This window comes from Anarhichas minor, unplaced genomic scaffold (genome assembly GCF_050575085.1).
Source record: "Anarhichas minor isolate MPS153535 unplaced genomic scaffold, ASM5057508v1 ptg000062l, whole genome shotgun sequence".
In the NCBI taxonomy this organism is placed as follows: domain Eukaryota; kingdom Metazoa; phylum Chordata; class Actinopteri; order Perciformes; family Anarhichadidae; genus Anarhichas; species Anarhichas minor.
The window spans coordinates 3,572,517-3,585,706 of record NW_027466508.1 but is presented as its reverse complement, the minus strand read 5'-3'; the positions used below and the strand labels follow the sequence as shown (position 1 = coordinate 3,585,706).

General features: G+C 41.5%; 1 protein-coding gene across 2 annotated transcripts in view; it reads left to right on the top strand.

The window, feature by feature from the left end:
- Positions 1-13,190, top strand: part of unc13c (unc-13 homolog C (C. elegans)) — an 88,569-nt gene that overhangs the window by 21,931 nt on the left and 53,448 nt on the right. For both annotated transcript variants that reach the window (XM_076077975.1, XM_076077976.1), the window contains 6 exons: positions 3,159-3,378; positions 4,382-4,609; positions 8,220-8,361; positions 9,393-9,562; positions 11,250-11,365; positions 11,653-11,816. In XM_076077975.1, the coding sequence (XP_075934090.1) occupies positions 3,159-3,378; positions 4,382-4,609; positions 8,220-8,361; positions 9,393-9,562; positions 11,250-11,365; positions 11,653-11,816 (1,040 nt within the window). The remainder of the gene's footprint in view (positions 1-3,158; positions 3,379-4,381; positions 4,610-8,219; positions 8,362-9,392; positions 9,563-11,249; positions 11,366-11,652; positions 11,817-13,190) is intronic.

Here is a 13,190-nt window from a genome sequence, read left to right as displayed (position 1 = left end):
TTCTTCAGCAAGACAAACAAGCAGACAATTTCACATCCACCGGTGTGCTACATGCCTAAGCCTACACAATGACTAGATTTAAATGTGTTCTGCACGTCATACACAAATATTTCATCTTTTTAAACACGAGACCTGGCCCTCAATTTGATTTGTGCACACTGATTTGTGTACACGTTCGTATCACTTATCTATTTCACACACTTCACTTGGTCCTCATGATTCACATGCCCAGTTGTCCTACAGTGACAGGGTCTTGATTGCTTACTAATATGGGTCTTATGAAAGGGATGACCAACTCATATCCCAGATGAGGGAGAAATGACGTGATAGATGCACTGTGTCAATTGGTGTAGGAAGGGAGCTCAGTCTTGGGCAGATTTTGGAGATTGCACCACAGTGGTAGTATAAGGACTTGAACAGGGATAGATGTCCAATACTCTGATTCGGAGCGAACAAGGAATAGTTAAATAATTGGTGGCCGAGGGGAGCTGAGTTCCGAGCAAAGCTGTAGATTGTGCGGTCTTGCTAAGTAGGACAAGCAGATGTCAGAGTTTTATCTGCTGCATTAAGTCCAGGAGAGTGCTTTCCTGCGAGGACTGCGAAAGTACTCAGTAAATGACCATATGCTGTTTAAGAGTGTAGAGGAGTTAGGGGAAGAGAGGAAGGGCGAGAAAAGGAGGGCAATAAGAAGAGGATGAGAGAGGATCAGAGCTCAGAGTGTCTTGTCATCACGACCCCCTGGCCCTTATTTGTCACTGATCAGGCAGCCATGTTGAACAATCCGCCCCAAACTCCCGGGAGAGATGTTTGAACCTATTTAGAGTGCATCCATCTTCCGTCCTCTTTTTGTCTCATCTCTGCTCCAATTCTTCCATTGTTTTCCCTCTGTCGACATAATACATTTTAATTTGATTCGAATATCTTACTCTGTCATTGCTGACGTATAGAAGTCTCTCTTTCTGCGTCATGTTTCCCATGTATCTGCTTTTTAGAGCAGAAAGGAGCATTGTGTGTGGGCTGGCTAACGGCCCGTGTGTCCGCTCAATGTTCTGTGCTTGATGTGATCCAAGCACCAGAGCCTTTTAACAGCGACTGTCAACATAAACTGAGGCTGTGCTTACCTGCTGAGACAAAGGCAGAGACTCACTTCTTCAAAGGAAGAAGGGAGCCACGATCTGACATGGGTCAAGGAGTATCTGGAAATGAGATGTGATGCGTTGCTTTAAGTCAGTTCAGATATCATCAGGCAAGTTGTTACTAGCAAACTATAATACATTGATTTTAAAAATGCTTGCGTCTGATTTCCACCCAAGTCATTTTTTACCTTGCCAGATGCCAAAGCATATTAGATTGCAACATGTGTTTCTTGTTAGGGCTGAGATGGTACAGTAGTTAAAGCAAAAGGTTGGAGGTATAGAAGTCTGGAGGTGGACGGGAAGGATGGTATAGTGTTCTTGTCTGTCGTGTTGCTCTCAGGCAGAGGCTGCAGCTGTCAATCAATTCCAGTTGTGTCTTGCACAAAATCACCAGGGTCACCTCTCAGTGTAACACATGAGACTCACACAAGCAGCACTCTTCCCACATCTGCTGCACAGTATGTGATGCAGTGTTAGGACTGAGAGTGAGTAGACGGAGAGAGAGGGAGGGAAATTTAAAGAGACAGATATCGACTTTTGTTAATGAAATAGATGAATAGCATACACTCATGCAATGGTCAAAGAAATGGCAAAAAGAAAGAAAAAATAGAGACTAAAAAGAAACGGGTCTCTAGATTTCCCACGTTGATAGAAATGTTGGCTCACTCATCTCCTGCAGGCGGTGTCAGTATTTACAAGTTTAACAGGAGCTTGTGTGCAAGTTGTGGGTTAATCTCAGACATCTGCTTCATCTCGTCGTTCTCAGATTAAAAGCAAAATCTCTATTTCTCCCTGCTCTGTTTCATTAAAGGTCCTCTAGGACTCAGCAGCCTCTCTGTAGCATCGACGGAAGTTTGCAATGTTAGATGGCCTTGTTGTCCTGTCATCTGGCGTCATTTAATCATCTCTGCAAGTGTATGTGTGTGTGTGTATTTGTGTCTGTAAGTGTGTTCCAGTGAGCGGTGCAGTAGTCTTCGTGGTAAAGTGCAGAGCTACTGTTCAGGTGTTAAAGCCCATTGTCAACACACAGGGGGCTGACAGCAGGGGGGGGGGGGGTGGAGGAGAAGGGGTGAGGAGCGGAGCGCAGTAGAAGTAGAGAGCAAGTACCTCTTGAGGATTTATTTAACCACCATACATCTTCTTCTCTTTCTCTCTCGCTTGCTCTCTCTCTCTCTCTCTCTCTCTCTCTCTCTCTCAATCTGGATAATGCTCACTTTTAAAAACCTTATTTACAGCATCCATTGATTCTGCCTTCAAGAATTGGCAAGTCCCGGCCCGTTTTCCAGCCCTTGTGGATGGCAGGGCTGCTGCAGTAAAGCACTCAATTTGAGGGGGTTTCTGTCACACAGCAATCAGTCTAGACAGGCCTCGAGAAGACTTTAGTATTTGGTCTGTAGGAGCTTTATTCAGTAACCACTCAATGTGAACAAAACCTGTGGGCTAAGGATGCTGTTAATCTAAGCTGAATGAGATGTAAGGCTGATTTACTCTCATACAGCTGACCTCTCCGTCGGTGATAAGGTAATCAGAAAAGGATCAACAAAGCCTCCTACGTGTTATCTCTTGGAATAAAGTAATCTGTTGGATCGCTTTCTCTAACAACAAAAGTTGAAAAATGCTCCTGTACTGATGAATGATAGCTGCTGTTTCGACAACTCATATACATATAATATATATTACTAGGATGCAGAAGTGTATTGTAAATTCCATGCTATTAAGACTGCAGATCAATTTGAACTGAGCCGGCAAAAGCTGTCTCTGTTAAACTTTCTGCAATGATATTAGTCTATATTGTGGTCCCTCAGCAGGTGCAAAAGTATTCCTCTTTTTTATTGCTGGTCTCAAGATGTATTGGATGTTCCTGAAAATCTATTTAAGTAAAGTTGTTTTTATTAACTTTTGAAGTTATTACTAGTATACCTCCTCTGTTTCTTGCGACCACGTATATTTTCCTTGTCTATCATTTTCTCCATACCTTATATTATTTTTCACAATCTCTCAATGGCTTTTCTTTCTTTTCAGAAACAACATGTCTTCAAGAAGACTCTCCAGGCCTTGATCTACCCGATTTCATCCACAACACCCCACAATTTTGAGGTGTGGACGGCGACTGCACCCACCTACTGCCATGAGTGCGAGGGCCTGCTGTGGGGCATCGCCCGTCAGGGCATGCGCTGCTCAGAGTGCGGCGTTAAATGCCACGAGAAGTGCCAGGACCTGCTCAATGCAGATTGTTTACAAAGTAAGAAAGTAGATCCATCCCATAATGCTTTGATGCACAGTTCACAAAGACTTTAAAGCCCATAGCTATGTTCTTACAAACATACCTTTGTGTGTGAGACGGAGAGGGGGGAGAGGAGAATTTGAAAATGCATTAAAAATAATTGCGTTCATTCTTATTTTTTTACATGCTTAATGTTAATTTTCATGATCTGACAGTCTTATCTTACTATTTACTTCCATTTTTTTGCACAGCTCGCTAATAATCAAACAACTGCTCTATAAGTTTTAAAATCAGTTTACTCTCAGGTCATGGTTTGTCTGGAAATCTGTAAAGTGCCCACGATGCTAGTGTTATACTTCATCTACCACATTTCTATAAATAACAGCACTATTCTGTAAGTCCTACAGTATATGTGAATGCTGTTACGGGGATTTGTGTAATACATATTAGATATCCTCTTGCACTTGTTGCTACAAGTATCATGGTGCATTTACGCTGCTCATTACAGTACCCAATCAGCTTTTTCAATCAGGCACACCCCTGTTGTTAGTGTAGTCACAGAGGAACGATGTGACATGCCGGCTTCAAGAATGAACCCCAAGGCAATCCTCACACACTCCAAGTGGATTAGCTACACTCTGGCCTTTATAAAATTCAATGTTTTATTACGGTTTTATACCAGCATTACAGTGTCTCATAGTTCAAAATGCGATTAATCTTTATCACATTTCGATCTGCACTCATGAACACACTCTAGATACATAATACTGTGATCAGATACGGGGAATGAACCGCTGTTTGTGTCTCTTTTATCGTACAGACACACATTCACATAAAGAAATACGCACACATTAACTCAACACTAAAGTGTGGATTTGTGATTGCCCAACCTCCAAACACGCTCACTCAAAGTCATAGTGGCACATATTAGACCAGTTTTTACACCAGTTTTTCGAACAATTCTTGGGTATTAAACATGCAGACTACTGAGCGGGAAACACTAAACTTTGGCTTGTTTTAGGGGCAGTGGAGAAGAGCTCCAAGCACGGGGCGGAGGACAAGACCCAGAACATCATCATGGCTATGAAGGAGCGCATGAAGATAAGGGAGAAGAACACTCCTGAAGTGTTTGAGGTGATCCAGGAGATGTTCCATGTCTCCAAAGAAGACTTCACCAGCCACCTGAAGACAGCCAAGCAGGCTGTTCTGGATGGGACCTCCAAGTGGTCTGCCAAAATCAACATCACAGGTTAGCATTGGTCCTGTAGTTTCATCACAAAGTTCATCTTCAAACCATCTGCTAAAATTTTGATGATGTATCTTAGCTTAGAAATGTCCTGATAAACGTCCTGATACTGCTGCAGGTGACCTTTGACCTTTGGTCCATGACCTGTAACCCTTTGCTCAGTCCTCCGTTGCCAAATCAACAAAACTGCCATTACAAGTCAGGCCCATCTGGAATGACAAACATTGTTATTATAATTAGTATTTACTTGTCATTAACCTCAAGCTCTTGGTCATTAACCTCCGACACTGAACCATAATCAAGCAATGCATATTTAATTGGAAATAGAAATGGAAATTGATCATGTATTTTGTGGAGAAGTCATTTGTTGATAATGCTGTGATGGTTGCTAATGCGTCACTGTTTAAACAGCTGATGATTTTTTGGTTATCATGTGGAGACTTTGAAACCAGGACACGAACGTGTAGACTCATCTGCTATCTACTCATGCACCTAGACAAGTACATATTATTAATAACACGTGCATTTTGAATAGGAGCTCAGTCCATGACATGCAGCTCTAATGAAAACAAGATATACGTTGAGCAGTGGGAGAGCTTATCAGATTGCAACAATGCTTGCCAAATGTTAAATGGTGGCACGGTAAATACAAAGCATCTGAGAGGCAGTAATAAAGAGGCGATGGTGACTTATTATTACTGCGGAGTACTTGCTGCAACTGACAGAGATATTGTGTTTGAGCTCACTACCATGCTGATTTGTACGGTGTACTTTGGAAATGAACCCTCCAAAGCTTTTTTTTTTGTGCTTGTACAGTATGCATCTCTTTTGGTAGAAATTTGATAAAATAATGGTTAGTCGCATTATAGAACAGCTGTTCTCCTTTTTGTCACCGAACCTCTCTTGTCTTTGTTTACTCTCCCTCTTAGTAAAAGGGAGTAGATCTGAATCCCATATTTCAGTCTAATTTCTGCCACTATTTTCACACTCTGTTTGATTATATAACCTCTGTTGTTTGTCCCTGTTTCTGAAGACCATAAACCTAAAAAGAATAATCATCCTTGAGGATTACAAGGCTCTTCTTTTGATTCCACTACCTCATTTACATACATATGTACATGATTATCACTTAATCACTGGGTTTCATTTTATTCCTGGTCATAACTGGCAGAAAGAAGGTCAGGAAGTTAGCTTTGTAACCTCAACACCTGGAGTCCAATCTATCTCTGTGGTAACTGTGCCAGGCCCAGCTCATTTATTGCTCACCTTGCATTTCTCACAGTGTCAATACACTGGAGAGACATAGAAACAGAGAGGGAGCGAGACAAATATAGAGTGAGATGGAAAGGTTATGAATAGCAAGGAAGAGGACTCTAAGAGAGGAAGAGAAGAAGAAAGAAGAGAGAGAGAGAGAGAGAGAGGCAAATAGGATTGAGAGAGACATTAAGAAGACCCAGGGTTGCCTTGATCAATTTCTCACAGGCTTATTGAACGTCCAATTTTAAAATATAGTTATTGAGTTGTTGTTTACGCCTCATTCATTCGATAAATACAGACTGACATTGACTCTGCAGCACTCTCACAGCGACCATGAGCTATTCTGTTTCTGGCTAATGTGCACATTACCAGGTTTGGCAGTGAATGTGAACCTTGATCATATATACGATGTTAATGCTAATTAGAACATCTCTGCTAATCACCAAATATGCTACTGTACCTGCCAATGCATTGATCACATCATTATCAAACAAACGTGCAATAAGGAGTATGAGTATATTACATAATACTATTTTCCTACTTAAATTCTCTTTGAACAATTAGTTCACTGTTTAATGAAAGCCTTGCTCAAACTCACCGCAACAGACGTTAATGTATAAAATGGAAAAACATGTAGTCCTTTTCTCTGTTCAGTTGCCACTCTTCATACCACAATCTGTTTATACCTCTGGGTATGCCCTCTTTGTTACTCTGCTCTTCTGAAATCAATAGAAATCTTGTCCTTTTCTCAGCTTTTGTACTAATAGGCAGTCATGTAAACTTTGCAGGAACTTTCAATTCTTTGAAAGCTATATCTGACTTTTGTTGCTTAAAATTGTGAAAACCTAAACCCACCCAAACAGACTCAGTAAAGGATTCAACAGGATTCAAATTTGATAAGCAGATTCAAAATGCTATCAAACCCCAACTCTCTTCCCAGTTTACTCTATTTAAGGGGGATGTGCAAAATGAAGCCACACTTGAAGGCAGGTCAAACAGCTGGCCTCCATACATACAGAGGAGTGGGGCAGGGATAATCTTGGGGATAATTGTGCTCATGTTTGTAAATCGGACATGTGACAGAGTTAGCTGCATTCTTACTTTTTCAACTCTGCACATCTGGTAGAGAATGTGGGATTGTCGATTTCAGAATGTGACAAAAATTGTAGACTGCAGCCTCTGCGCTCCGACATAGAAAGGTGTGAGGGCGGGGATTTTAGATGCCGCTGGATGAAATAACAAGCATTTTGTTTGTTTTGAAGCATACATACCCCTCTAGATGTTTGTCGCTTTAACTACAGGAGCCATTTGATTTCCAGTACTCCTGGAGCAGGGAGGCCATGGCTCTTCAAGCCTCTATATCCTTCCCACCAACTTCTGTCAGCATTGAGCTGAGGGATATATATGTACCCTGAATTATTTAGATTGTCACTTATGCATATTTAATGCCTCAGTGTCCTTTTTCCCTTTTATGGCGCTGTGAAATACTACTGTCTCTCCTCTGCACCTTCCTGTGTCTGTGCGTGCGTGTGTGTGTGTGTGTGTAGGTGTGTAGATGTGTGTGTGTGTGTGTGTGTGTGAATGTGTAAGTAAGATTCAAAATCTTAGCTTTAGCGCAGCATAGACACATTGTAGCCGTGGGCCGGCACACATGGATGGGATCTACCTATAGCCTGGATGTTGGAAAATATAAATCATAGATATAATTAATATGTCACATAAACACAAGAATATTAAATGTGGCTGCTGCCAATGAACCAAAGAGCTGCTTAGTTGCCTCAGCTTTTGGCAAGTGCACATAGTTGCTGTAGGCACTAACAAGCCCTCAATTCTTGAGTTGACACCATAAAATCAAATAAATAAAATTCAGGAAACTGATTAGTAAGCACTAAAATAAAATATAGAGGTAGATGCATGACTGGGGCTAAGTGGAGAGCAGGGCCGTCCTTCAATCAGAGGGTTGGCGGTTCGATCCCCGGCTCCGGCTCTGCTAGCATGTCGATGTGTCCTTGAGCAAGACACTTAACCCCCACAATTGCTCCCGTAGCTGCGCCTATGGTGTAGAAATGTGATAGAATCTGAATTGTAAGTCGCTTTGGATAGAAGCGTCTGCTAAATGACTGTAATGTAATGTAGCGACTGGGATTTTGAGTAACTGTTGCTTTCTGTTTTTGACTTCCAAAATAATATGCCCCTGTGAATTGAGTGAAATAAGCTGTAGATCAGTATAAGTAGTAAGTGAGTTTAATTTCAGGATAAGTAACTTGAAGGTGTATGAAATCCTGAAGGTGGTCACATATGTTGCTTATGATATTTACAGTACTATTTACTCTTTTCAACCCTGTCTTGTCTCCAGTGATGAGTGCACAGGGTTTACAGGCCAAGGATAAGACTGGCTCTAGCGACCCTTACGTCACCGTCCAGGTGGGCAAGACCAAACGCAGGACGAAGACCATCTTCGGCAACCTCAACCCGGTCTGGGATGAGAAGTTCAACTTGTGAGTGCTCTCTACTAATTTGACCTGTATCCGACCAGACAATCCCCACTAAGATTAAGACTCATCTGTTCAAGGGAATCTTAAGGCTTTAGTAAATACGTAGACGATTCTTTTCTTTTATTGTATTTTGTATATACTCCTGAGATTCTCTATATATAGTCATATATGTGTGTGTGTGTGTGTGGGCATGTGTACGTATGTACATGTCCTATCTCAAGGCTAAACAAGGCTCTGCACCTGTAATGTGCCTCCAGCGGTGGCTCTTTCCCAATTACGACCAGGGTGTAGATTAATAGAGTGATGCATTACTGTGTGCTTGGCAGAGAGCAAAGTACTGGACAAGTGGAGCAGCAGCAGCAGCAAGTGCTTCCCCCGGAAAGGGATTAGTTCAAACACAATACTACAGATACTGTTTCTCTTGATGTTGCACCCAAGATGTCATTAGAACAAAATGTAATCTGTCGGTTTTAATTCCAGAGCCGAAGAGTCTGACCCCATCTGAAGCTAAGTGCTTTGGCCACCTCTGTTCTATTTAGCAGAGTCATTATTGCGAAACGTCTGTCAGCTGCACTGATGCAAAGAAGCGGACTTTCACAAACAAATATATAATCCATGCTATGATATGCAGTCACTCTTGTGAAACGCTCAGCTCTTCTCTGATGATATTAGTATGCATTGGGAGTAAGAATATATAGATGCAGAGTGAAGGTCATGCAATGTCTTGTGGTAAATCCTCCTTCCAGGCAGAGAGCCCTCCTCCACATACACATGCTAAGCATACACACTCACTCATACACACTCACATGCATACACAAATACACACATTTTTTTATTTGAATCTAGGCAAGAATTGTTCTCCATATGTGTCCAAGGGATCAAAGAGGTGTCTGAACTCGTATTCATGCATTTGACTGTCATTCTGCTCTACTGAATACCCCAGCCTGATGAGCTGTCACCGAATAAGCCGCTGCTGATGTTGTTCATGTTGTTGTGATTGTTTTGACCCGACATAATCATCTTCCAAATCACAGTGAATGTCACAACGCCACTGACCGCATCAAGGTGCGTGTGTGGGACGAGGATGATGACATTAAATCAAGGGTGAAGCAGCATTTCAAGCGTGAGTCAGACGATTTCCTGGGACAGACCATCATCGAGGTTCGCACTCTGAGTGGAGAGATGGACGTTTGGTACAATCTAGGTATGTTACCCATTTGATCTCGCAGCAGTTGTGGGATTGATACCAAAACAACTGAACTCTTGTTTTGTAGCCAACCCTCTTAAATGTCTAATGTTGTCTGAATGCAGCCACACAAGAGCTTTGTCTTAGACTGGCAAAAGTATGATTAAAAAAAAAAAAGTTGCATTCGCAATTTCTCAGAGGCAACGATGATGTCTTCAATTTGCTCGTTTTGTGTGATTAATTATCATTGACTAATTATTGCAGCCCTACTTGACAGTTTCCAAATTTCGTTTTTTTAGACACATCAGGGTTGATACTAAGAAAAGTGCCCTAGTTACCATTGTTATGATTGCAACACATTTCACAAGGTTTCTGTTCATTTAAACTCTTTATACCTTTCTCTACACAATCTCGTTGTAATGTACAGGAAGATACAATGTGGTCCAATTGAGGTCACCATTACTATCCATGTACCAAGAAGCCAGACAGACCTTTGGTTTAGTTTTGGTGCTGCTGCTGTTGATGCAGAGCCCTTCATTGTTTCCACTCTCAAATATCACCAGTATCTCCATGTGACATGAGGTTGAATGCGCAACATAATGCGAGCTCCCACTTCTGTTCAAGTATTATGGCTGGCTGGTGCTGTCTTTGTTTGCCTCTCTAGCTAAAAGGATGCACTTTGTGGTAATTGTGACCCCTGACCGCTGCTGCTGCTCTCTGCCTTTTTAAATGTCCACAATAAATGTTTAAACAGCCCTTTGCTGTTGTGGGTGTCCACCCTTCCAGCTGTTCTCCTCTCTAAGCCTCTTCAGCTCCTCTTCAATCTGGGCTGCTGCGTTTACAACGCTGGTCTCTGTCGCTTTGTCACTTTATTATTTTTTAATCGTCTGTCTCTAGACCACCTGACAGTAGGGGGAAATTTCCCTCATTTAATATGATAGAGATGAATTGTAAATGAAAGCACAGAGGGGAGGCATTTATAGTCTGTAACAAACCCCAGCAGCTGTGGAGTCATCAGCTCTCAGACCTGTCAGGAATGTGTAAGCCTGCATCTTTGTGCCTGTGTATGTTTGGGGCTATATATGCGCATGCAAGAGACGTGCTCATATACTGCATTATAGCCAGTGATATTGCAAATGCAAGTGTTTTCTCATACATTAAAATTGCATGGCTGCGAGCGAAGATATGACGTAATTTGTGTTTTATGTTGTGCGCTTTCTATCGAGGTGGACAACAATGTTGTTTATTGAATTGTACAGTCTTTCACTGACTGGGGTTAGTCCGTTTGTGCAAGAGCTGAACTGAATGGAATAATACTTTTAGAAAATATTCTTTTAATAGGTCTTTCACTTTCTCCAGCTATTATCAGCTATTATAAGGAAAAATGTAATGCCAAACTTGTGACACACGATTTAGAAACCTGTACAGAGACAGAACAAGAGACTGGCAGTCCAAGCTGCTCTTTCTGGTGCTTAGTGTTGTGCTATATCATCCAGGATACAGATAACGAGATGCTACTGTATGTCTCAGAATAGAGATTGTGGAGTTTAAAAAGTGAGCAAAAACTTCACTTTGACATGATAGTTTCTGTGGATTCAGGTAGTCACATTTTGCCTAACCTACCTAAAATTCAGCTTGTAATTGGTATAGTTACTCTTCAGTTATGTTCCCTGTGTGGCTAACTCAGCTTGGTTGTGTATTACAGATAAAAGGACTGACAAGTCTGCGGTATCTGGTGCCATCAGACTCAAGATCAGCGTGGAAATGAAAGGGGAGGAGAATGTGGTTCCTCCTCATGGCCAATACACCTGTTTACATGAGGTAACCATCAGCATTAGGCAAAATTAGTTCTCACTCAACTCCAATCACTGTCTTTGGGAAGCTAAGCATTAAGTCTGCGAAGGCAGCTGCTAAAGAAAACTAATTATTGTTTTGTGATTACATCGGAAAGCAAACTAACAGGATTTTCCAGCAATCAATAGTTAGAGCATTGTAAAAAAAAAAAGATCTCACCAGCAGTGATAAGGGTCTTTGTTTGCTGTTACTTGTTGTGACTCTGTGCTCCATCACCGTAACCCCTTCTGTCTTATCTCTCGTGCCACTCGCAGAACCTGTTCCACTGCCTGACCGAGGTGAAGAACAGCGGGGTGGTGAAGATCCCACAGGTGAAAGGGGACGAGGCGTGGAAGGTCTACTTTGACGACGTGTCTCAGGAGATAGTGGATGAGTTTGCCATGCGATACGGAGTGGAGTCCATCTATCAGGCCATGACGTGAGTACCACCCTGATCTATGGCGTTTTACCTCACCAATCTGTCATTGTCCCATCCGGCAGAGTGGAGGCGAGAAGGAGATGAGAAAAAGAAGAGCAGAAGGAGACGAGAAGTAGTAAAAATGTCTCCTCAGCAGAATCAGAGCTTTGGAGGACAATCGAGCTCCTAAGTTTAATTGATTAATTTCTGGTCTCTTGGAAAAACTCCCAGCCTGCCCAGGTCACATTGATCATGGACACACATAAACAGTCTCGTTTCCCTCTCTCTGTCTGTCTCTTTGATCGTCTGTGACCCTGTCCACCACCTGGAACATTAAAAATCACTGAATATTGATCAAGCCACAATTCAAGCCATGCTACATTGTATAGTGTTGCCACAATGTAACGGTTGCCACTGCGGAAGTCTGCGTCCTGCATCTATCTACAACATGTACAGTGCACTAGTTGCCACTGTAGCTTTTTCTTTTGAGCAGCAATACGAGCAGTTGTGGCCGTGTGGTTATTGAACTTGAGCTTCAAACGGTCTCACTAAATTGGTCATGAAATACAGCAATGGCACCATTTTCAAAAGTCATTCTGAAATTGTATTTTGTTGATGTTACTTGGAAGTCATTATGGGGACCGAGTCAAAAGTGCATTCAAAAAGACTAAGAGAGCCTTCTCACTTTTATCATAAACACTTGAGACCAAGCTTTTATTCTCCTGGTTCTCCCTTTGTTATATATGTAACCTCTGATTCCAATTCTAACTTGCAATTAACTACCAAAAGTCCCCTTCTATTCCCACTAATAATTAACAGTAACTCAGTTTTTATATAGACGTTTTATATAAATCATGCTTTATAATTTAACTAATTTAGGTACACGGTTGAAATATTATGTTGTATTTTGTATATTTTTAGTGCAGTTAAAGTATGAAAACATTGTTGGTCGAAGCCCTGCCCACTTTTGGTAGAAATCCAAATACAGATATGTTAGTAAACAGGTATAGCAGTTTTGGATTACACCTTTTATCCCTTGTTCATTGTTTGCATTAGTAAGTTTTAATTGTTAGTGAGTCTGAGTCAGTCTAAAAATGTCAATTTGAATCACCAAACTGCACCTTTTAGGTTCTGCTTGCCCTTCAGAAGAGGCTTGTTGGGCAGTCCCAGAAGCAGACTATGTAATTAGCTGCTGCCTTCGTAAATCAGGCTCTAATTACACACAGATTGTGTTGGCAAATTGAATGAAAGTCACAGCTCACATTTGACTTTCATGTCCAGAAATCTGGCTGGACGCTTCAGTTAGATGAAGAATCACTGACGAATCGTGTCGCTTTTAATGGTGTTGATATAATTAGCTAAATATATATGTTAAAATACAAATGACAACATAAA